Here is a 24473-nt window from a genome sequence, read left to right as displayed (position 1 = left end):
TTACGATTAAATGCTCCGTCGAAATGGCATCGCCGCGGGGATAAACGATTCCGCGGTGTCTCGCCGGTAATGGACGATAAATTTTAAAGATCACGCAAACCTGGCCTCTACGGAGAGAGAAAGAGAGAGAGAGAGAGAAAGAGAGAAAGAGAGAGCCAGCATTGCGCCCGGAGGGCGTCAGCGAAACTCTTTACCGATAATTCTATTTCCGTCGCAACCGTCCGCCGCCGCTTGTTCCTATTATCGCGCCCGAAGACAGGTAGAGAGAGAGATAGGAAGAGGGCGGAAGCGGGGGAGGGGGGGGGAGGGAGAGCCCAATTTATCTACGATTGAAGAAAAAAGAAAAGCGACTCTCGATCTATAGGTACACCGAGTGTCGAGGAATCCGGAAAAATGGCCACGGACGTTCAGAGGCCAATCGAAGGTCCTCTCCCCCTCCCCCCCCCTCCCTTCGAAAACCGATAGCTTCGAACGTAAACCGGGCAATTAATTATTTAGAATTGCCTTTGGAAATTTATATTCAGCGAGTATGTACACACGCTCCGCGGCGCGTAACGCGTTATTACATTACTTTAATTACTCGTTATAATTAATGAGCGTGGCATACATTAATATGTTTTTAATGTACCGTTGAAAACACTGCTTGTCAGCCGGAATGAATAGTATTTTCTCGTCCACCCTCCGCGCCGAGCGTGGCGAAAGCTCACGTCTCGGAGGTTCGCCCTACCGGTAATTTGTCTAGTAACCATAGGATTCTACGTCTTTTTTACCTAAAACTTTTTTTTTGAGGGGGAGGGAGGGTACCTAACTGCGAAAACCCATCGCCAGTCTCCCCACTGCAACGCCCATTATATGACATTATCCCCGTGTATTTGTGAGATACCGCGCCCTTCGGAGGGTTTAATGAAATTACTGGATATTAGGAAGAGTTAGGAGTATCTTTATAGAGCAGAGAGAGATATATATCCATTAGGTTCTCTAATTAAATTTCGAAAAGTACCACTCGGGCAAATAGAAAGATCCTCCGGGTATAATCCTCCCTTAAACACGGCGCCAAATTAATAATAACATTTCATAGAAAAATACCCCCTCGACGCCGGCGACGTTCGACGTCGTAGATACAAGATAAATATTATTGGCGAGACTATTGCCTCCGAGATGCCAGCGAGGCTGTACCAATAATTCTATTTCCGTCGTAGCCGCTGTTCCTATTATCGCGGCAGAGGGCAGAAAAGAGGGATAAAAAAAGGAAGGGGGGAGGGGCGAAGGGGCGCCGTGGAAGGGTGTCCAAATGAGGCCAATTATGCCGGGGTTATCGATCGGGATTTTATCGGCGTGTCACCACTCGAGCGACTCCAAATATTTCTTTCTCGAGATGGAGCACCCTCGAGGCCGAGGGAGACGCGGGGCTTGTCCGCATAAGGTGATCTCGGGTCTGAAAGCCTGGTTATGAGCTGCACGATAAAATAAGAAGGCTGTCGAGGGAGAAACGGGGGGGTGGATGGGAGGGGGAGCGCGCTTATTAAGAGCCAATGAAGAACAGCCTTTTACGTGGAGAAATATTCAGCACAATAGTCTCCACCGAGAGGGAAGATTCCTCCGTTCGAGCAAAAAGAGGGGAAAGAACAAAGGGAAAAGAGCACGACTGCTGAGATGAAAAATGATCAAAGAAAGGATACGTCAATATAAATTACCCGCGTATGTTGACTGTAAACGAGAAATTGCTGGACGAGATTGCTTTCTCTTTTTCTTTTTTTGTTGTTGTATGTACACAGAAAAATCAGTATCAAACATTAATATCGAATTAAAATTATATATATTTTATTTAACATTGCTTCAAATGTAAACAAGAGATTATATTCTTGCTTATATATAAAACAATCTTGTTATATAATTTAATCTTCTTTAAAGAACTTGATAATCTTAAATTTCAGCAAATTGTTATATTTTTATTTTAATAGTTATTTGAAGATTGTTTACATAATAACAATATTAAAACATTTTAATTCTTAAAGACATTGTTATTTTATATCCGATATTTTTTCCTCTCAAGTCAGAAAAATTATTATCGAATAATGAAGATATAAATTTTCTTGATAAAATTGTACAGATTTCTTCAAGGAAGCAATATTTAACGTTAATGTATAATATTATTTCAATATTTATGATAATAATTTTGAAAATAAAACATTCTTAAAACAAAAATGTTCTTATTTTCTGTGTAACTTCTACTTCAGTCCGAGATATCTAAAAAATTATCTAGATTTTTAATTAAGCAAACATTGCAAATGCGCAACTGACGATCGTTCTATGATTCGATCTGCAACGCTGACATGACATCGCTCTCGTCAATGCCGTAAAGTTACAGATCTACGAGGTAGTCGCTAATTATGGCGTTATAAACAACGCGTCACAGTGAAGCCGTCTAAAAAAAGAAAAGGGCGAGGAAACGCGGCTTGGGTCGAGGTTGGAAAGGAAGAAAAAAAAAGGGCGGCGACTCACCACCATGTCAGAGCCACTCTTGGAGGCGTCGCTGACAGCGGAGGGGCTCCTTTCGATAACGAAGCCTCCAGGTACCGGTGTCGAGGTCGGCGTAGGTGTTGGAGTATTCGTGGGCGTCGGGGTCGCCGCCGAAGTGGTGCTAGCCGGCTGGCTTGACTTCGGGGTCGGTCCCGGTGTAACGACGGTGGACGATGCTGACGCCGATTGATCCTTGTCGGAGCTTGTCTGGTTGTTCCCAGCAACGGCACCGCCGCCGCCGCCGACGATGGACGACGCTGCTCCTGCGGCCGCTGTCGAACTCGAACCACCGGACAATTCATCCGTTGGCAAAGAGCTCCCAACGTCTGTCAATAGCAAGTACACAACGTTCCGTCCGTTATTTAACCATTTCGAGCACGACGTACTCTACGTCGACGCTGGATACTCCAGTGAGGAGTGTGATAACCGCAAAGCTACAGCTTCTCAGATAAGTTACTTCTACCAGAACTTTCTCCTCCGTCCCAAAATATTTCACACGTCAATCAAAACGTACATAAAACATTGAATAAAAAAAAAACTCATAGTGTTTCCCGAATATAAAATGCGACATAAAAAATGACATTAAAGTACAATTGAAGAATTTCTTACAAACATCAAACAAGTCCAAAAAAATGTAATTTTCAAGAAACGAAAACTTATCTTCAAAATGCTCATTGTATAAATATGATTATTTTTCTCGGAACATATAGTGAGATATAAAAATAAAGTTGTGGACTTCAATTAATTTTTTGAGGAAACCCCAAAAAAAGGAAAAAAATTCAATAATATTTTACACAGTATTTTATTTTATTTTTTTTTAAATGATAAAAGAGATATTATTTAAAAATATAAAACAACAATTTTTTCACTTTTTATTACAAACTTTTAAAAATTTCTTTTAAGGAATATCTTTTATATTTGTTTTTACATAAATACATATGATAATTTTTCTTTGAACATACACTAACAAAGATTCGGACTCTAAATATTAATATTTTTAAAAATCTAAAAAAAAATAAATAAAATCAAAAACCTCTGCAGTCGTTTGGTTTTTTATATTTATTAGCTATTTAAAGTTATACTTTCATTTTGATTCTTGCCAGAATAATATTGCGTCACGATGTAACGCTACTGACCGAGAATGAATTGGCATCATAACCCAAATTTGAAAAAAAAAAAAAAAATTGTACTCGTTTGGTTTTCATACGAAATTCTTCAATTAAAGCTGTGAAAAAAATACGTTTATATACATACCGTTAATATATAATTTCTAGTTTGATGTTGAAGTAGACTCTCGGGACTTTTTCGTCGACCAAGAGCTTATAGAAGTTTCTCATTTAACTTTTACTAATTAACACTCTATGGAAGTTGATTTTAGCATCTAAATTTTCAGAAATTAGTTAATAAAAACAGAATACGCTGCACCGACGCGTTGGAAGAATTGATACAGAATGAATGCCGAATCCCGATTAACTTTACGAAATTGTTAACGCAATTTATAAAACTTGATTGGATAAAGTGATAAAAGTTAACATTGGTAAAAGTGATATTCTCACGGAACAACTGCGTTATTCGCACCGTGTACACACGCATGAACAATCCAGCACGAGTTTCCTGTTCCATATGCAGCAGCCAAGCCAAAAAAAAAAGTTAACGAAACTAATTTAACTCTCTCACGGCGTGAGAAATTCAACGAAAACAAACATTTACGCTGGCATGAACAATGTTGCATCGCCGGGGGCGCATTATAATAGTCCTAGACCTGCGTCTTTCTTGTTACACGAGCAAGAGGCAACGCTCGTTACTTTTGTGGAAATTACAAAATTGCAAGGACGAGGGCGCGGCGCGCCCTTGATGGGGAAGAGAAGCGAATTTTGCAATCTCCACGGGTGTTTAGGATCATCATGCAAATGTCTCACGCAGCGAAATTGTCTAATATCCTGTAGAATAATCTATTACATTCGGGGTAACAACAATCGTGTCACGCCCGGCGTCGTCTTCCTTGCAAATCGAAGACGGCGGGAGACCTCATCTCCCGCCGGGGCGGCGTAAGCGAATTCCGCTCGCAGCTTGTAATTGCGAAAGCTGTAATTACCTTGGGCGCTTCTTGCTACGACTAGCTCAACCAGACCACGGGCCTTCTGAAGAATCGAGATCGCCTGCTCATGGGAGATGTTCGAGTCTAGGGGCTGCCCATCGATCGCCAATATTTGATCTCCCTCTAGCAGTCGACCGTCGCTGAAACAAAAATGCCTTGACTCGGTACGTGTTATCCGGGGCGAAAAATGGTGTCGAGATAGAGAGAGATCACTCGACGGCGCCTCGATTATCACTCGTGAAAATGAGAGTCTCGGAGTAAATAAAACAATACTGGCTGAGTGAATAGTGAATTTTGCATTTCAGGCGAGAAACAGGCGGCGAAATGGCGCGCGCGCGCGCGCGCATATTAAGCGGGCGCGGGCGGAGGAAGAGCAATACTACCGTTTGCCATTGACATTTTCGGTCGTTTCGCGCGCGCGTTCGCTTTATGCATTTCGAATCGGGTCGGCTAAATAATCGAGAGACGATCAATAATCAACTTATCTAATAACGCGATATGAATATCCACTATGCAAATACCCGCGGCTCGCTCGGGGTCGTTATAATTAGATCGCTCTACGGGAGGAGGAGGGTGGTCGTCGACCGCGCATTATCAGATCGTTACGATTTTTATCTGTGCCCCCCCCCGAAGAGGGATGACGGAGAACGAGGGAAGGAACGGGTTGGCGGGGAGAGGTCCATTACGAAACTTCAATGTGCTCGTAATCTTCTCCCGTTTGCCCTATCGCGGCCGACCGCGACATAATTACCTTGCGCTCGTTTCAAGACTCTTTAACGACGCGGACGCGCCGTTAAACTTCCAATCCCGATTTATACGGGGCTGATATTAAAACAAACGTCCCCAGGGAGAGCGGCGGGTCCCTCGCGCGTATACCACGGACGGGAAGTTGCATGCGATACACAGAGAATTTTATCCCCTTATCTCGTGTATTTATGCAGAGCGCGAGGATTATCGTACTCGTGTAACGTCGCCGGCACCAGGATTCTTAGTTCCGTGTAAAAACAAGATGATGCGCGCCGATATGATTCAATGTACCATGAAATCCTTTGCAGTTACTGCGACGATTAAAATTTTAATAAAATCATCAGCAGTCTCGCGTCGCACGCGAAAATTTCCATGACGTACTGCAACGGTAATCGGATAATTCGTTTGATGCTAACTCGATTTATCATGCAGCGCCTTGCAGTTTCCTTTTCGAGAACGTGATTTTCACTTTACATTACAGAGAATAGAAATGAGAGAACGCGGACGGTAAATAATAGAGATGCGCGAGTCGAGGGTTTTTTTTGTGCGCCGAATCGAATTACATTTCGTTGCTCGAATTTCAAACGAATCGGCAAAATTTTACTCGAATTGTCAAGATATAACTTTTAACGAACAACCTAAGTCTTGTTAGATTGAATCTTAATATGTAAGAGAAAGTTGCCGGATGTGCGTTGGTCTCTTAAAGCGTATTGATTCAATATTTCACGTTTTTATTTCATATAAGCAACATTTGATAACAAAAATAAAAAGGAAATAAGAAATAAGTAATGTAGACAAAAATTTAACAGGTTTCATTTTATTTTCGGTATGCTGTCAGTATTTTAGAAAATCGAGTAACATGTGATGTAAATTTTTCATCAACTGTATAGCCGATAGTAACGGATTATACAATTTAATTTTGAATTATTATATTTTCGTAATAGAAAGCTTGTTGTAGAATATTTTACATTCATTGTATATACATGTTCAAAATTATTATAAAAATTAATTCGAAATTTTTATAAACTATATCAAGTTTCCTAATTCGTATCACCACAAAATTTTATTATAAAGAAATAATACTAATGTAAGATTGATAAATGATAATAGTAAAACTAGTAATTGTTATGAAATTTATCGAAAAGCGGTCAAACATTCAATAATTAATAAATAATTATGAAACGGTTAGAACATTGAAATAAAACTGGCTTGAATTTATCTTTGTAATTGACATATGTAAAAGTATGTCAATTACAAAGATAAATTCAAGCCAGTTTTATTTCAATGCTCTTATCGTTCCATGATTATTTATTAATTATTGAATATTTGACCGCTTTTCGATAAATTATTAGTGAAACAGATATTATATTTTTTAATTAATAATTCCTTATATTTTTAATTACTTTAATTCATAAATTTAGCAACTCTCTCCTACTCTTTAAATCTCATAGAGTAAAAGTTCACTTGAAAAATTGCACAAGCTCAATTTTCACTCTTTTAGAATGACGTATCACTCCACAAAGTTTATAGAGTAAATAATAAGATAACAAGATTTCTAAAATAATATTGATTGTATAAAGTCATTTTAAATGTGACTTTATGAGATTGTCAGTATATGTGATTCGTATTCAAAACCACTTGAATTCAAAATGTTTCGAATAATTCGAAATTTCCGAATAATTCGAAATTTTCGAATAATTCGAGAAAGATTCGAACCCGAATCGAATCGAATCTTACCAGATAACAGTTCGCACATTTCTAATAAATAACGGAACCGGAAACCGTAAAATCGATCCTCGTCAAATCATGTATATATTACAGAGACACATCTGTGTTGCCCGAGGGGGACGAAAGGGACGGAAGTTCCACACGAGTGTACGTGACAAAGTTGTCCATTCAAAGAAAACGGATACAACGAGGGTACAACAGATTGCCATAATGCCGAGATATTTCGTGCCGAAGGTGGCTCCCCGTCATTTCGTGGCGGCCGCCAAGATAGCGGCGTTATCGATATCGCTTCAAGCGGAACAAGCCGGGCGGACGATGTCGTGTACGGGTGTCCGCAATCTGTCGAGAAATCCGAACGACAATACGAAGGCGAACGAACGAAGGGCGTGGAATCACGGCGACACAGAGCCCGATAAGGGACTTTTGACAAGCGGCGAGACCCGATATCCGATTAATTAAATTTCTCAACGAGAAGACGGCGACGGGCAGCGAAGTAACCGCTCGCTCGCGCGAAGCGCGCCGTCCCGTAACTTCCGCGTAATTAAAAGCTGCTTGAGGCTTTACAAAGGCGCACCAGAAGGCCCCGCCGTTTCTCACTATGTTACGGATACTGGACGTCCGAAATAAGGAGCGCGAATAGAAGGCCTGAATAGGAGGTAAAGCTCGGGTGGGAAATAAAAAGGACTCGTCCAATTTAATTTTAGAAGCGCAAACGGAAATTCTACCTCTTTCGGTGGCCTTAAAGTTGAAATTCACAGATCCTCCGAGCGATGCACCACGTATCCTACACGGAAATAGCAAAACGTTCTATTTTCTAGAGTAGACGTGTTGACAAGATGAAAATAAAATCTCTCAAGTAAATCGTGTCGGGTGACAAAACAGTTGACTACGCTCCGAGTCGGAAATTGCTTAGAACGTTTTTGATGTTCTTACTTCTGTTGAAATATAGGTTGACAATCCCAATCGTTACGTATCATTTAAGATTGAAATGATTTTCACGAATTCGTAGAACTTTAACGTTTAAATATTCAAAAACGTCATTAATGTCGATGTAGGCAGTAAATATTATAATTTTAAAGAAAAATTATTATATATTCAAAAAATCGATTGTAAAGTTTGGAAAAATATTTAAAAATGTATACAAATCGTAATTATAGATCGATGTAATTAAACGCGTGTTAACGTAGAGGAAGGTAATGTTCCTTTGACCATTTTATTGTGTAAAATCCTTTATTGAACATTTGTGAAAGTAAAAATATATAGTTAAATCAAACTGCTTTATGACGAATCTAAAATTTTTATAAAGAACATATTTATTGTTCGAGTATAGACAAAATTAGGTAATTTAAAAAATTTTCTAAATATCAAAGTGTTATATATATATTCTGTCTTATATTTCAATTGTCTATATTGTTAAATCGTTATACAGAGAAGTTTAAAGTTCAATATTGTCAATCTCAACTTACAATTTATAAAATTAATAAATATAGAAAATGAGCGAACGTGCTTTTAACTAGTAATAAATATTATACTTTGAAAAGGATAAAGCAAAGGTAAAAATCAAGGTACAGTTTTGAAAAAGATACAAGAGAAAACTTTATTTTTGTTGTATGAGTATATATGAAGTGAGTATTATAGTTTAAAAAGTTTTCTTAATCTCATGAAGTATTGAATGTATATTTTTTCTTACCTATATTTGAATTGTCTAGTAGTTATTTGAATTGTTAAGTAGTTATCTAGAAAAATTTATTCAAAATTTAATACTTTCGATCTTGATAGTATTTGTAACTTCATATAATATAAAATACGTTAAAAATATATAAATATAAAAATATGCAAATATCTTAGCTTCCCTTTATACACATTTTTTATGTATACTGATCAGAGATACATTATGCTGTACTTTTGACTAAAATTCATTTTTTTTCTGATATTAAAAAAGAAAAATAACAATTAAATCTTCAAAAAAGTTTATGTATCGGTATTTAAAAGAAAATTTTAGAATTGTTTTTTGTATTTTAGACCAAAATAGAACTTACAGAATGAAAAATGTTGAAATAATCGAAGATACATCACCTTTCTCTGTGTTAATATATAAAATACAATCTACTAAGAGTACAATCCCAAGAGTATCATAATTCTAAGGAATTATTAAAGAAGTATTTAGAGAGATTATTAAAAAGATTATTAAAAGTATCTTCCTACTACCTCTACTTTTCCTCCTAAGTATCAGCAATGATTGAGAAAGTAATTTCGTATTACAATAATTACAAAAAAAAAAGAAATTTGTTTAAATTTTTCTGTAATTTTATTAACAGATAAATTTGAGAAACGTTTAATTTTGCAAATTCAAGGTCGCCATAATGTCGAAATAAAATCATTAAATTGACGCTTTACTTTTTATATGCGCTGTAAATAACAAATACCGAGAAAATAACGAGGAAACGTATCACGCGAGAATCTCAGGGATCAAAATTGCAGCGAGAATCTCTCGTGACGATAACGCTATCGGAAACATTGTTATGCCCGTGCTGCTTCCACGTCGCCATCGTTTATCGAGTGCGGCATTCTCCGCGACATTTGGCATAGCACGCAAAGCTACACACCGCGAGCCGGCATTTAATGGCACGACGGTGGTCACGTTACCCAATTTCCGTCAAACCGAATTTCAATGCCCGCGCTGTTGCTAATGATACTGCCTGACGGTCGCTTCGGTCGACGGTAATCTACGTCTCAATTTTCTGCGGTTCGAACAGGCGCCTGAACGCTATCCAGGGGATGAGATCCAACAAGAACGTATCCGTAATGACACGACGGACGTCTCACGGAGCTGCGTCATTGTGGAAAATACAGCGAACAAAGTCACGTCATTCTCGTCGAGGGCAAAAACAAAAGTTCTTAAGAGATTATCCCGAATCGAAGAGCTTAAGACCTACGGGACGGTATCATTATTCGTTTTGTATTCCGCTTCTTTGTGCGATTATTGATCACTTTGCTACCCATGTTGCGCATTACGTGTTACGAAACGACGTAACGGACTGAATTCTTTTCGCATTTAGCGTGAAATAATGTTGTTGATTCGCGTAAATGTAAGTCGAAAACTCTACTGGCAAATTTTAAAAAGGAATTCACTCAGAGCTAAAACGCCTCCGAGCCACGCACACACACACACACACACGCGCGCGCGTACACATTTGCGGATTTGTAGTTAGAAAAATTTTAAAGGAGGAAACGAGATCCTCGAAACTGTACAAAAAGAACGCAATAAAGAACAGCCATGAAAACGGATAAAACAAGATCAAAAAAACGCTACGGAGATAGAATGTAGACCGCGATATCATTTGTCGGAATTGCGCGGTAATAAATAACCGAAGAATAAAATAATAATCATAAGAACAAAGGAAATACTCCCGCTGCGCGCGCAGAAAAATGTGAAAAAAAATCGGTAAAATATAAAGACACCAGGGTTGTAACGCGTGTAAACTCGTTGGAGCATGAAAATATTAAAGGGATAGCGGTGGAAACACACGGATGAAAACGGGATTGATATAATTGTGCATTGCACTTTGACACATCAAAAGCGGAAAGTCACCGCGAGATCGTCACAATTACTCTGATAAAAATTTTACCCGCAGCGCGCAAGGTACGAAATAAAGACGAAATGTGTAGAAACCAGTTTGAGTTTAATAAAAGGCAACGGTGTGTATGAACGGACCCGGCAGACAATAAAATCAGCGGTCACCGACTACACCGAGAGAAAAGTTTCTTCGAGTAAAAAAAGAAAAAATATTTGTTTCAATTAAAGAAGTGTGTACACTGCTGCACGGTTCAAGAAAGGTTTCTTTGGTTTCAAGAAATTTTTTAATTGTCCTCTTTATTAGAGTTAAAGAAATAATTGGGTTGTGCAGGGCAAATGTTTTTTTTTTTTTTTTCTTTTAAACGAAAGAAATACATTTTCAAAATCAGAATAACTAAATTATTTCTTACATTTCTGTCAGTACTTTCTTTGAATTATAACATTATTTGTTTAAATTAAACGAATTAATTAAAAGAATAATTTATTTACTTAAAAAAAAACACACAAAATAACAACTTTTTTTTAAATCAAATCAATTTATTTTTTTTTCTTAAATGTATTTTTATTTTGACTTAAGAAATAACCAAGTTAAAGAAATGAAATGAAGAATTGATTTAAACATAACTTTTCTCTGGGTATAAAAAAGAATCGTGAATTTTTTATTCAAACTATGAAATAAAGCGAAACCTTTTAAATCGATCAATAATATTTCTATTGATACTTTCTTCGTCATCATCACTCGAACACCAACAATGCTACAATTCTAAAATTGTTGATGAAACATTGCTCGTGCTTGCTTTGAAATTACACGATGAACATCCATAACATATTGTCTGCCTGTGCACGTTTAATCTGGCACATTTAATAGTTGTTTTTCGCATATGTAATACCTCAGCTATACATTACCTGTACACTCGTCCTATTTAAACATTGAAACATATGTACATTTTTACTCCGAATATCCGTGAATATTAAATGCTCGAAAATGCCCGTTCGCGATATATTTTGCGGTGCAATAATTTATCGCGTCCATAATTTTTGAATGAGAATTATTTTCGACAACACGGTCGAGGCAAATTTTCAACAAGGGACCAGCTAGCTACCGCAACTCTTTCATGGCGAAGAAATTATTCGCGTTTAGCTGTATCTTAAAACGCATGGAAGGTACGAAGGTATCGATCCGCCGTCGCAAGAAAAATATCGTGTCCACTGATTCCGATGCTCCGATACAGTGTGCGGCGCGCAAAGACGCGTAGGAACGGCGGACGGGCTCTGCCCGTCACAGTATTCCAGCGATCTGTAAATTATGAATGAAGCGTGTATCCAGCGCGAGCCCGTGTGTACCGAGCTCTCAGATTACTCCCGCAGCTCGCCCGGCGAGCTTCAAAGTATACACCGAGGGTGGGTGTAGCGTGTAAGGGTCGCGCGAGCAAGAGGGTGGACCGTGGCGGCCGTCGACGTAGGAAAACATCGGCGGCCACCACCGCCGGGGGTAGGTAAAGGAGGCGGGATTTCAAAGCTGTCTCTTAGCATACACGAGGAACCCGGATATACGCGCGCCGTAAAATAAAAACGCGACTGCAACGACGCCGTCGCCGTTCGACTCGTTCCACTTCCTCTTTCCCGCGCGCTTCCTCCTCCGTTTATTCGCGCGTTTTCCACGCCGAGCGTCTTCTTCCACCCCCCGCTGCCTGAATCGTAAACCGAAGTAACGTCGAAATACCGACGTGAAACGTAAGGGCCGTGCTCTTAGCTCTTCGGCTTAACGCTCGACAAACAACGGGGTTTCTCTCCTTATACTCTTCGCTCCTCCTCTCTCGCGAATCCAGCGTAAACGTCGTAGATTGTACGTAACACAAAGGGCGCCTTTTTGGGGGGGGGGAGCGGGTCTCGCGTTCTCTGCCGCGCTCTGATCAGGTTCGGGGAGAATTTAAGAGCCGACGCGCGACGCAACGCGACGACGTCTAACTACCCATTGTTCCGTACTTGCGATATAGTTACACGACTGACTGGCGCACTAAACTTTCGTCGAATTTCCAAACTGTTAGAGAACAGCTCGGGCTCACACTTTGTATGAAACGCGGCCATTATGCAAAATCGCCCACGTAAATTCTGCGGGAACTGCAAGTGCTACAAGATAATTACGTAACTAGCTCAGAGACGTAATTTATGCTCCGCGTAAATAATACCGACAAACAACAGCTGCACGCTAGGCAAAACGGGACGACCCTCTCTCTGTTTTTTTTTTTTTTATCTTTTCTAATGATCACGTACAGAGCGCACGAATGTTTTCATTAAATGGAAAAATATTTGCTCGTTCTTTTTTTTTTCTCGTCGGAGAAGGAGGGTTTTTTGCACCTCTTCGTTATTCGACTGGCCCTTGGGAGGGAAGGAACGGTGGTCGTTTTGCGAGTCGACTCAGCACTGATTGCAGTTAACGATTCCGGCGTGCATCGCGAGTTATTTATTCTTCAGTGTCTACAGACCGCCTGATCTGCTTGCGAGCGCTCGCAAAGCGCTTGATCGATACTTATCTCTATCCATTGAAAATGGAACACGTAGCCGTGCGCGCGTGTGGGACGCGAAGATAATCTGAAATATACCTTCGAACCGATGCACCAAGAGCCCCCGACGATCATTAGACTGGCCTCGATTTAAATGTTGTCCGCCACCCTCGAGGAGTTAATCAATGATATCCGATGCGAATAATTACTTTGAAAACAGCCTTGATTGTTACACGTCCGCGTAAAGTGTTCCAACGCTTCAGAGTCGGGCGCGCTTTGATTTGACTCTCGCAAATGTTATTAGTCTGGTGACCATCGCTAATTGCAGAATGCAGCCGGACTGTAAACATGAAAGCGGAACAGGGTGGATTGTGTTTGGCGAGTAATTAAGCTCCACAATGCAGTAAATGCAGTCGAGCAGTTTGTAAGAAGCACCGGCGGACCGTAAACCGGCAATATTGGACGAAGATACTCTAATTACAAGGTTAATTAATAATCTTTTAACTTTGCAAGAGATAGAGTCGTTTAACAACACGAGAGATAGCAGAAATATAAATCTGAGACGATACCACTTGTTTCATTAACGAGAGATTCGCGCAATCGTTTGTCTTTAATATAGACTTTATCTGTGTTTGGAATGAGATCAGACAATGCTTAAATAATCCACCAGCGCGTCGGTAGATTCACTTCCAAGGAAACGCACTCGGAAGAATTCAAATTCGAACGCCAACTGACACGAGTGAAATTCATTGACGGGGTAACAAACGAATTTGGACGGCAACCAAGACGACTCGTGTTTTCCGTTCCAACCGTTGACTTTTCTAAAATGGATTTTCCAAAGTTTTCTTACAAGTGTTAATCAATATTTACGCATTGAGTTTTTGTTCAATTAAAAAAAAAATTATATTTTACGTTGTACGATTTCGTTTCTCTCGTGGATTTTTTCCTTCCCTACTTATTTCATAAACCAGGAGGATGCAAGCACACGCCGACGAGTGCAATGTTGTACCATTCTTCTAGCGAAATACCTTTTAAGAGATATTGGAGAAGAAAATCCCCGTTCTTCGCGCTGCCCTTTAAAATTATTCGCAGTGACTTGCTAATTAAGTTAGACAGAATTATACGTTAACCGGGAAAAACGTTGAAAGTTTCGAAGCATATTTCTTCCTCCGGCATCACTTAAGATCAAATCGCAATAGCGATCGCGCCAATTCCGTGCCAATTGAATTGCGATTAGCGATTCACAATTATCCAATCACACTTACGATTGTGGTCGGCAATTGTGGCCGTTACGACCGCATATCTCGTGTCCGGAATGAAAGATAGATCTAGCAAAATGTCAATATTAATCAATATTGGCAACGTCTGCAGAAGCGAAAATTGTCGGCTGATATTCGTCATGTTTCTGGAATATATAGTGAGAAATTGTCAAGATGTATCAACGAGAGAATTTGGCTGCGCATCTGCAACGTGATTAAAACGCTATACTTCATTGGCTACGATTTGCTGCTGACTGTGATTGACGGTTATAAAATAGAGCATGTTCTAAACGGCGGTTATTAATCTCAATTGATCACGATGATCGTTTTGCCCTGATTGGTTGAAAAGTAATCGTCAATGGCCAATCATGATCGCAATCCAATCGCTAGTTGTGATTTCGCATCTTCATATAATCGACTGAAAAATTCAATGTTAGTGATTCTTAAATATTGCCTTATTCCAAACAAAGATAAGATTTGGTGATATGTTAAAGTTAACACTTCAAATAAACTATGCACGTATGAAAATTGTGTGAACGAGACTATATTTTTATTTAATAACATATTTTTACAACATTAAAAAACCTCAATTTTTTCCGTAAGTACTTTAAATATTCAAATTGATTGTAATTATCAGTTTAATTATTTTGTAAATAAATAGATAAATTTTGTTCGTTTTAAAGTACCGATCTCTGCGTCGCAATAAAACTTTACATAAATCATCTTGAATGTTTACAGTATTCAAATAAAAAAAATTCAAAGTTTTTTCATTATTTCATTATTAATTTCATTAGAACACACGTCTACTTTTCATTGAAATAATGTTTTATCTACTACTTTCAAATGCAATATAAAACAATCTGCAATTTGTTTAAAATTTTCTTTTGAGAAATGTCCTACACATCCTTAAAAACAATGTCGATTGATATCTTGTCAATTAAAAAAATAATATTTCCTAGACGTTCTTCACACTATTTTAGCTATTTCCTGCACATGTGTCGTGTACGTACGAACGTACGATACGCGTAGAAAATAAAATCTTCTTTTATCTAATATATTCTTTAATATTGCGATGCTTTCAATAGACGATGTGTCAGAGAGGAAGAAAGCTTTTACGAATCCGCTGCGTGAAAATTCGACGTCGAATACGGATAAACAGACAGTGCGCTCCAGAGAGCAGAAAATTAACGCGAATGTTTTGCACAAAGGAAATTCTCAATCCATCTTTCGTTTTAGCCGCGTATACACCGTAGATATACGTATGTATATACACTTGTGTATATATATATATATATATATATATATTACGGCGCGCACTTATCGATTCGAGTATGTTGTCCTACCATACAGCGTCTCTCACCACTTAGGAACAGCGGAGGCAGAAAACTTCCGTCCCCATTGTTTTCAGTTGCCGGCGAGAGGTATCTGACTCTCGTCGGTTTCAGACGCCGCTTCGGCGGGATACCAGGCTGAAAGTTTTACAACGTATCAAGATATATAAACGTCCGCGTGTCCCGAGGCTTAAGGCGAGACCGCGATTCGCCGTTCGCAAGTCAAACACGTCGCGATTTGTCAGTCGCGCGACGTGTGAGTGCGTATACGCCCCGTCGTGACAAACCGTTAGGCGTTCTCGCGAACGAGGGTGTTCGCGTATCTCCGTGAAAAATCTCCCTGTCGCAACTCGCGACGGCTGATTGAATACGAAGGATCCGTGCCCCGAATTCTATCTGATCCCCGGGCTCCGTGTCACGCACACACACGCCTCCAGCTTCGTTACTTTTCATTCCCTTCTCTGCAACGATAACTGCAATCGGATCGACGGACGGATGGAAAAAGATGGCGATGCGAGAAATGGCGAGAGATGTGGCAAACAAAGTGCATAAACCCGAAGATGATCGATCGACATGTGTATGCGAAAATTGTTTTTTCCGAAAGAGAGAGAGAGAGAGAGAGAGACAGAGTGAATCGCTCTCGTCTACACAAACTACTCAAGCCGGCGTGAATGAAATCGGCTTTTCGGAAAAAGCAATGTTACGTGTATCTGGTTTATGCGCAACACATTTGTTGTTTGTACTACTCCCGTGCCAATGGCAGAACAAACTATCGGTGCAGTCAATAGACTTGCGATATCCGATAAAAGCGACTCAATATTTCGCGGAATTCTCTTGCGCGGCGGGCGCGGGTGCGCGCCGCGCAAACTTGACGCGAGCGGCAAGTTTCGCGTTGGATGAAAAACACAGATACACGGGAGAAACCGCCGAAGAATTCCCATTCTTTTTCTCTCACTGACAGGCTGTGTACTCCGAATTAGCGGGTAAGCCAGGGCGGATAAGCCGGAGGTTTTTGGTAGATTGACGCATAGGGCTTACACGGTGTCGGTCCAGTCACTAGGTTAATCTTCCTTTCCCTCTCTTTTGCGCGACTCCGAAAAAGTTTTGTGCTGTTGGAAGCCGTCGCTGCAAGTGAAACGAATGCACGATAGCAATCGGTCAGCCGATTCGACGGGGGAGTCGAATCCGAAGAGAGCGAGTAGCAAAATTCTTTCAGCATGCAAAATTTCTGGTTTCAGCGACTAGCAAAATTCGTTCCAACAACATTCAAAACGAAACAAAAAAAAAACACACACAGCTGCGCAGAGCAAGTTACTTCATGTCTCTACGTCGAAAAAAATTTTTTCCAGTCGAGAAATCGACGCAGCCAAGCCATTGGAAAAAAGACAGAGATTGCAGAGTAAGCATAAAATCATATTCCGTATACACAGCTCTAAGGTATCGCTCAACAGGCGAGCGAGCGACGACGGTGCGCTTCGCCAAACCAATTCACGGTAAGTGTCTCGCAATTCTATTAGCGGCAAATCACACACTCTCAGTTGAAACGATTTAAAAGCTCGCAGTCTCCCCCCAGCAGCGTCGCAAATTCCACGTACGTACACGTACTGCGCTACTTACCAGGACGCAAGAGTGCTTACTAAAAATAGCAACTAAAAGTTATGCCGCACGACTTCGCCTCACCCACGCGGATATTCCGAGCGAACGCGATCGAATAATTTCGCACTTACCGCAGCGGGACATCGGTCGATCGGGGGGGAGTACCATAATGGATACGGAGGACTTCTCATTCCCCCGATACCCCCGGCGAAGTTGCATTAAGTCAAACTCGCGCCGGTTGAGATAGGTAAATCCTAAACTCGGGTAACTGAGAGACGCTGAGGCATCGGGTGTACGCTACTATCTTGCGGTCAGATAAATTAGCCCGTTGCCAGATAAATTAACCCGTTGCCGAGACATTCATTGTATTCGAAACGACGGGTCTTCGATCAGAAAACGATAGGGAGCGCTAATTAAGGATCTGAATTTCCTGGAACGTGACAACTCGATTAAACGCATCGCACGACTTGGCTCTCATCAGTGTCTACTTGGCTTCAAAACCCTCCCCACCCATGCGTGGAACTATTACATACATCAAGAGCATTATCTCATTATGGGTTTAGGTTACTCGGTATATACCTTTGTATCCTATGTGGCCTTTAATGTACATACATTGTCGTCGCGATATTATCCGACACGATCAAAGCTCCGGACCGAGTTGCTTGACGAGGGTACTTCGTCTAATCTCTATAATTCACCGTATAAGCGTCGAGTGAAAGACGAAACTCATTTAGATTAATCGATTGCTCAATTTAATGAATTGAAGTAGTTTCCAGTGATGAGAGCGACAGGATGTCGCTCTGATTTTATTCCGTCGCGATATTAATATCTCGCTTCTTTATTTCTTTTCTCTTGCGTAGCGAAAGGTGGCGTATCTTTGATCACTATTTTTCTTATTTTCATGTTCAAAAATACACACAAAAAAAATTTTATTTTCGAATAAATATTTTTTCAACGTCGTTTCCTGGATTAAAACAAATATTTCCCAAGTTTAAAAATAAATCATTTTTATACTAATATTTATTTAAATCTTTAATAAATAATTTATATAATTAATTTATATAAATTTAAAGGTAATGATTTGACTGGAAGAAACATTTTTTCAATGCAGAATTGTAAAATATTTTTTTAAGTATTAAAATTGATACTTGTTTAAATACATTTTCAAAACATTAAAATCTTTAATCAATATAAAAATATGTATAAGTAGAAACATTTTATACTTTTAACGGTTCCTTGCATACAGAGTTTCAAAGAAAATACATGAAAATTAATTCAAATAATATAAGAGCGACAGTAATAATTCCGTATTATAAATTCAATTTTTCTTAACAAAAGTAAAATTTCCTTATGATATTTTTCAAAACTTTAGCTTGACTTTTGCCTTTACTTTATCTTTCTCGAGGCACAATACATTGCTGGTGCAAAGTGCAAATATTTGCTCATTTTCCATTTATCGTTTCATAAATTAGAAAAGTTAATATTGCTAAATTTGAAACAATTACTTTAAATAACTATTTAATAATATAGACAATTCAAATATGAGATGGAATGTATATGCAGCACTTTATGAGATTAAGAAACTCATTTAAAACTATTTACTATGTATACCCAAGCAATTTCTCATAGCAGCGTAATTTCCTTTATTATTAAAATTGTAGGTCCTGAAAGCACGTTTGGTAATCAAACTGTCAACTATATATTTTTAGTTTCACAAATAAATGTTCCATACATAGACAGTTTCACAGGATAACATGATCAAAGGACACAGCCGGTCAAAGGAACACCACGTTCCTCTATACTTTTAACAAATACACAGTTAAAATAACTGGAAATAGGTTTTCTAAACAAATATAAATAGAAAAAGTCGATCGCGAATCAGAGTTCGGAAACGAAGGAAAAAAATAACAATCGCGAGTAACTAATCATTTGCATAGAAGCAAACACACGTATCACGCGTATACGGAGCAAGAAAAAAAACAACTAAACAAAAACAACACTCGCCGACAATACTTAGCGAAAAAAAAATTAACGTTTGCAAAAGACGACGGAGAGTCGGATAAATTCGCGCGCGCGCACGCAAAACCAGTAATTAATCTAATTAAAGGCCGCGCCGTGCGTTTTGAAACGAGAGACGAGACAAAACGGGCGAGTTCCCCTAGCGAGGATAACCCGGATATGGAGGCACGCAAATCGGACGATCTACGGTGACCTATATGGCTTGGCATTCCGTTCGCGCGCGAAGCCGAAGGTAGAAGAAAAAAAATTACGAGCTGCGTAAATTGCCTGTGTCGCGAGAGGAAGCGGCCGAGATTACGACCGAGAATAATGCACCCCCTTCGAGCTCGCCCAGGCGCGCCGATACCCTGGGCAGAGGGCGATCCATCATTTATTGCGATTTGAAGTGACACCGGCGTACTCCGGCGTTTATTTTGCTGCTCCGCTTCAAACTGTCCTTAATCTACGAGAGTGCCTCCTCATCCATTTCAAGCGGACCTCGAATTATGTGACCCGGCGCTTATAATCTTTGTTCGTCTTGTTTTGAGAGAATGCGAATTGAAAAACACGCTCTATTCTCTCCAAGTTCAACATTTGCTTTCTGCACCGCCTGTTTTTGCACGACGGTGTTTTTATAAAATTTTTCAGTTCCATCGGTTCGCATTTAAATAACAAATTCTTTGGTTCAAACTTAAGCTCCAGCGGTCGACCTTTCTTTCAGCGAAAATATCGAGGCGAAAGTAGCTTCGACGCTAAACGTTAAGGTAATTAATTAACGAAGCGAATTTATTATTTAAATTTAATTGTTTGGAGAAAAAAAAATAGTTGAGACGACGATTCATACATGCCAATTTACATAAAAGCGAGCATTGAAAACTTTCGTGGATCGCTGCCGAGAGAGACAGAGAGAGAGAGAGAGAGAGAGAGGCGCTCGTTAAAAATAAACGATTACACAAATACAAAAATTGAAAGGAATACAATAGAGGGATATGACAGCGGATCGATTTCCTTTCAATTAATCTCGTCAAATGAAATTAATGTTTGGCTTAAAATGCGATTGATATTAAACGATTCTGCAAGGTAGAAAAGCATCGGAACAAAAAGCGTTCAATGGAACACAAAAATCCGGCGTGTGACGAGATCGAAAAGTGGCATGTCCAGATAAAAGACCGGCAAACGGGCGTGCTGCCAACGGGCGCGTCAATATCTGGAGCAAACAACATTTATCAGCTGCGATCTTTCCTGGACAACACGCTAAATTCTCCCACATTGATATCACGGAAGTATCCAAACGTTCTCACTGCACAAGCTCAGGCGAGCTCCTGCAATCGCGTTTATTTCAACAGCGCTATTTGCCCTGGCGGCGGTAAAGCTTTTGCATATCGAAATATAACAAATTTATGGCTCAATAGCTCTTTTAATAACGTAATTGCATGAAAAGCAATTTCGTTTTGTAATCGCTAAAAAATTCTGAAATTTTTTTTCCCCGGCCAACCCCTTTATGAGATCCCGCCACAAAAATTATTTACAATTATTATTATTGTTATTATTATTATTATTATTATTATTGCTACTACGCAACACTTTTGCGGGCTCATGAGAAGTTCGATATTGCGAACGGGATATGTATGCACGTATCGTTCATCTATGTATATCTGTAATCCGGAACGGGTTAACGGATCGAAGCGCATTAGATTTATCGCACTGATTAAAGCAGGAAACGGAATCGAATCGCGCGACGACGTTATGGTAATAACGCGTTTCCATATCAAAGCTGAATATTTTATCTTTCGGGGACGGTGAGCGACTCGCCGCGACCGCACCATATAATTTATGGCGGATACAGATTTTCTGACGAGCACAATTCAGCTGCTTATAGGAATATTCATGCGGTCAGTCGGTCGGTCGGTCGGTCGGTCGGTCGGTCGGTCGGTCGGTCGGTCGGCCGGCCGGCCGGGCCGTTCCGCGCGCGCACGCGAGAATAAACAGCGCGATCGTCACGAAATTACAGGCCATTGTTATTAGAAAATGGAGATGTGTGACTGCGAGTCTCATCTTGCAAATGAAATAATAACTGGCTGTAAAATAACACGCTGTCGCCGTACGTACGTTCCCCCGCAATTTCCGCCCCGATACGCCGGAATCGCTGTTTCACATCGACGGCGACGGTATATACGCCGTCCATCCCCCCGATATACGCCCGGACAACGGCGAGTCGATCTCCCGTCCCATCCCTCTCGCGAAAGCGAGTCGAATGTATAATATAAAACAAAATTAAAATTTCTCCAAACATTTACCTAGCGGATGCCGCTCCTCGCGATCGTTTCAGCGAACGGGAAAATTAAAAGGTCCGCGTATAACGTTACACTACGCGGTTCCGTACACGCGTTTGTTCTACGAATTTATAGAGATTATATATTCGACCTGATAACTAGCCCATTATCCAGAATGGGAGGGTCAGTTTAAGTTAATGTGCACTGATAAAGTTTCTACCACATAATTCTGTCAAAATGTAACTCTTTGCCTCATAATAATAATAATAATAATAATAATAATAATTTACTGCTAATCTTTTTACGGCTAGGTTATTTAACGCGCAACCAGGCGTGGGATTTAAATATGCACAGCGGCGCATAATAATTTTACAAATTTCCATGAGCGAAATTTTTAATGAGAGGTTATTGCAATTTCAGTAGTTTGCACGAATGAATCGATATAATATTCATGTTGCTCCATTTACCAATTAACGTTTATATTGAGAAATGTTTTTCTTTTTCCGCAAAGCATAGATGGAAACACACGCGCCTATTGGGATGTTTCGATGGCAACTGATCAGGCGGAATCATCGCGTGTTCATTCGCTTCAACGTTGCACCGCCGTCGTTGCGCACTTGGGCGAAATAATTTCGTGTCAGATGCAATTTGTGGATCCTACCGCAAATTCGAACGAACGGATGTCAACTCATTAATTAAAATCAAACAAATCGGTGTATTATGCATCGCCGGTGCCGTTCGTGCGTGCCATTTTCATAAATACGCGATGAGGTATTAAATTCGATGCGGGATATTCGGCGACGAACACGTGCGCGGCGCATCACCGTGCTAAAAAGCGAACGAACGAGCGAGCGGGCGAGCGACGTATAAAATTTATTCGGCGCATAAATTTCAACGAGCGGCCTTCCGAAAATGCGCATAAATGTAGCGGTTACAACACTATTACGGTGCGGTAATAACAATTTCCTAGTTCTACTTGCATACATGATGAACGCTAGCACAAACGACGATTCGGATCAGGAATTTTGCAATGTAGATAATTACTGTATGCATTTGAAATTTATAACGACTTCTCGACACATCCTCTCGAATGGAAAAAAAGTACAGTAATTATATTATTATTATTATTATTATTATTATTGCATATTAGAGGTTTGAGATTCTTTTCTCCCTCATCGAGCGCCCTCTTGTAGTCATTGTTTTCCAGAAACACGTTTTTCACATTAACCCAAGACCTTATAGAAATAATTTCGTCTTTGAACGCGGGGTTTAGTATAAGCAGTATAATCATTTCAGACGTTTAACCCGAGAACAGTCACCCAAGATGATTTTTGCACCCCAGCAGCGAGAAAATTGAGCCACGTCAGAGCATTCGTTTTTCCTTTATTAATCCAGAATTCATACTTTTCATTCGAAAATTCCGAGACCGAATTTGTATAACATTGTAGAAACGCGATATGACTCACATTTTTATACAATGAGAGAAAAATTGTTTTAAATTAGAAATATATATTTTTTCTTAAAAGCATATGTTTTAAATTTAAAAAACGATTTTACAAATAAGTTGATAATATTAACTTGGTTAAATTACTTTCTTAGGTTTAAAAATCTGATTATCTTGAGTGTGAAAAATAATCTACCAGTAAATATTTTTTAAAACTAAAACAGACAATGCTTCATTAAAAATTATTTCTTCACTTATTTACGTAAATATTTCAATTAGGAAATTTTTTAATTTGACTAGAAGTAAATAAGCTGTTAGAACTTGGAGGAAATAATTTTTTAGTGTCAAGTAAAATCTTTTTGTTTTAAGACATTTTTTCTTCCAGTATATTGATCCATGAAAATCAATTCGAATGCAGAATTATCCTGCAGGTGATTGTTTACGCATATAAAATCAAATAAGTATAATAAGAGCTTATATTATAAATTTGAAATAATATGTTTGCGCACGTGTACGCGTGAGATTTGAATTAAAAATTATTATAAGCTATCAATATCATTGTATTTGTACAATACAAAAAGTTTACATGATGCTTCTACAAACGTTTACTTTTATTTAAAAAAAAAATACTTCTATAAACGTTTACTTTTATTTAAAAAAATACTTTATACAATTTTTACATGTATACAATATAATAAACAAATATAATGGAAATGAAACATATTCAACAATTTCGAAAAAGCAAACACAATATAAATGAACTTTATTGAATAGCGAATTAGCCTTGTTTTAAATCGTTATAAAATATTACATATTTTGTTTTTCTCCACTACGTATTCTTTATGAGTCTTTGAATATATAATCTCATCAAAAAACTACAGCACAAAAGCATTTTATCATTGATATCTTTATTTTTTTTAAATACTGTCATAATAAGCTGCTTAATGTGTGCTTTTTCCATTCGTTTAATATTTTCTTGGTTTCCGCTTTTTTTTTCCCATGTAATATTCAGCTAAATCTACGTACATATTTTTGCGCTCCTTCAACTGACGTTTTAGATTTTTATTAGCCTCGTTTTATTTATTACCTTTTTATTTTATATTGTAAGACTTTATTACTCTACTCTTAAATCTATATATACATAATGTCCTTATAAATATTAATAAATTATAAAACAATCAATAATATACAACGTAGATAATACTGGAGTAAAAATCGAGTAAAAATCACGCCGAGTGATCGCGTTTACACGAAAAAGAGAGAGAGAGAGAGAGAGAGAGAAAACCGAGATAATTATTCCCAGGTTAAGTTTAAAGCGACATTCCGAAATTTTTTCATGATCATTTTGGGCGTAGTCGCGTCGCAGTGAGAAGGTGACACTCGTACGCGCCATGAAAA

The 24473-nt window shown here is 39.0% G+C and overlaps 1 protein-coding gene across 3 annotated transcripts in view; it reads right to left on the bottom strand.

Annotated features, from left to right (window-relative positions):
- The window catches only part of LOC105196259, a 155190-nt gene that overhangs the window by 83515 nt on the left and 47202 nt on the right, over positions 1-24473 (bottom strand). For all 3 annotated transcript variants that reach the window (XM_026136895.2, XM_039448590.1, XM_039448591.1), the window contains 2 exons: positions 4616-4758; positions 2503-2846 (listed from right to left, as the gene is read on the bottom strand). In XM_026136895.2, the coding sequence (XP_025992680.2) occupies positions 2503-2846; positions 4616-4758 (487 nt within the window). The remainder of the gene's footprint in view (positions 1-2502; positions 2847-4615; positions 4759-24473) is intronic.

This window comes from Solenopsis invicta, chromosome 4 (assembly GCF_016802725.1).
Source record: "Solenopsis invicta isolate M01_SB chromosome 4, UNIL_Sinv_3.0, whole genome shotgun sequence".
NCBI lineage: Eukaryota > Metazoa > Arthropoda > Insecta > Hymenoptera > Formicidae > Solenopsis > Solenopsis invicta.
This window is presented reverse-complemented; position numbering and strand designations above follow the sequence as displayed.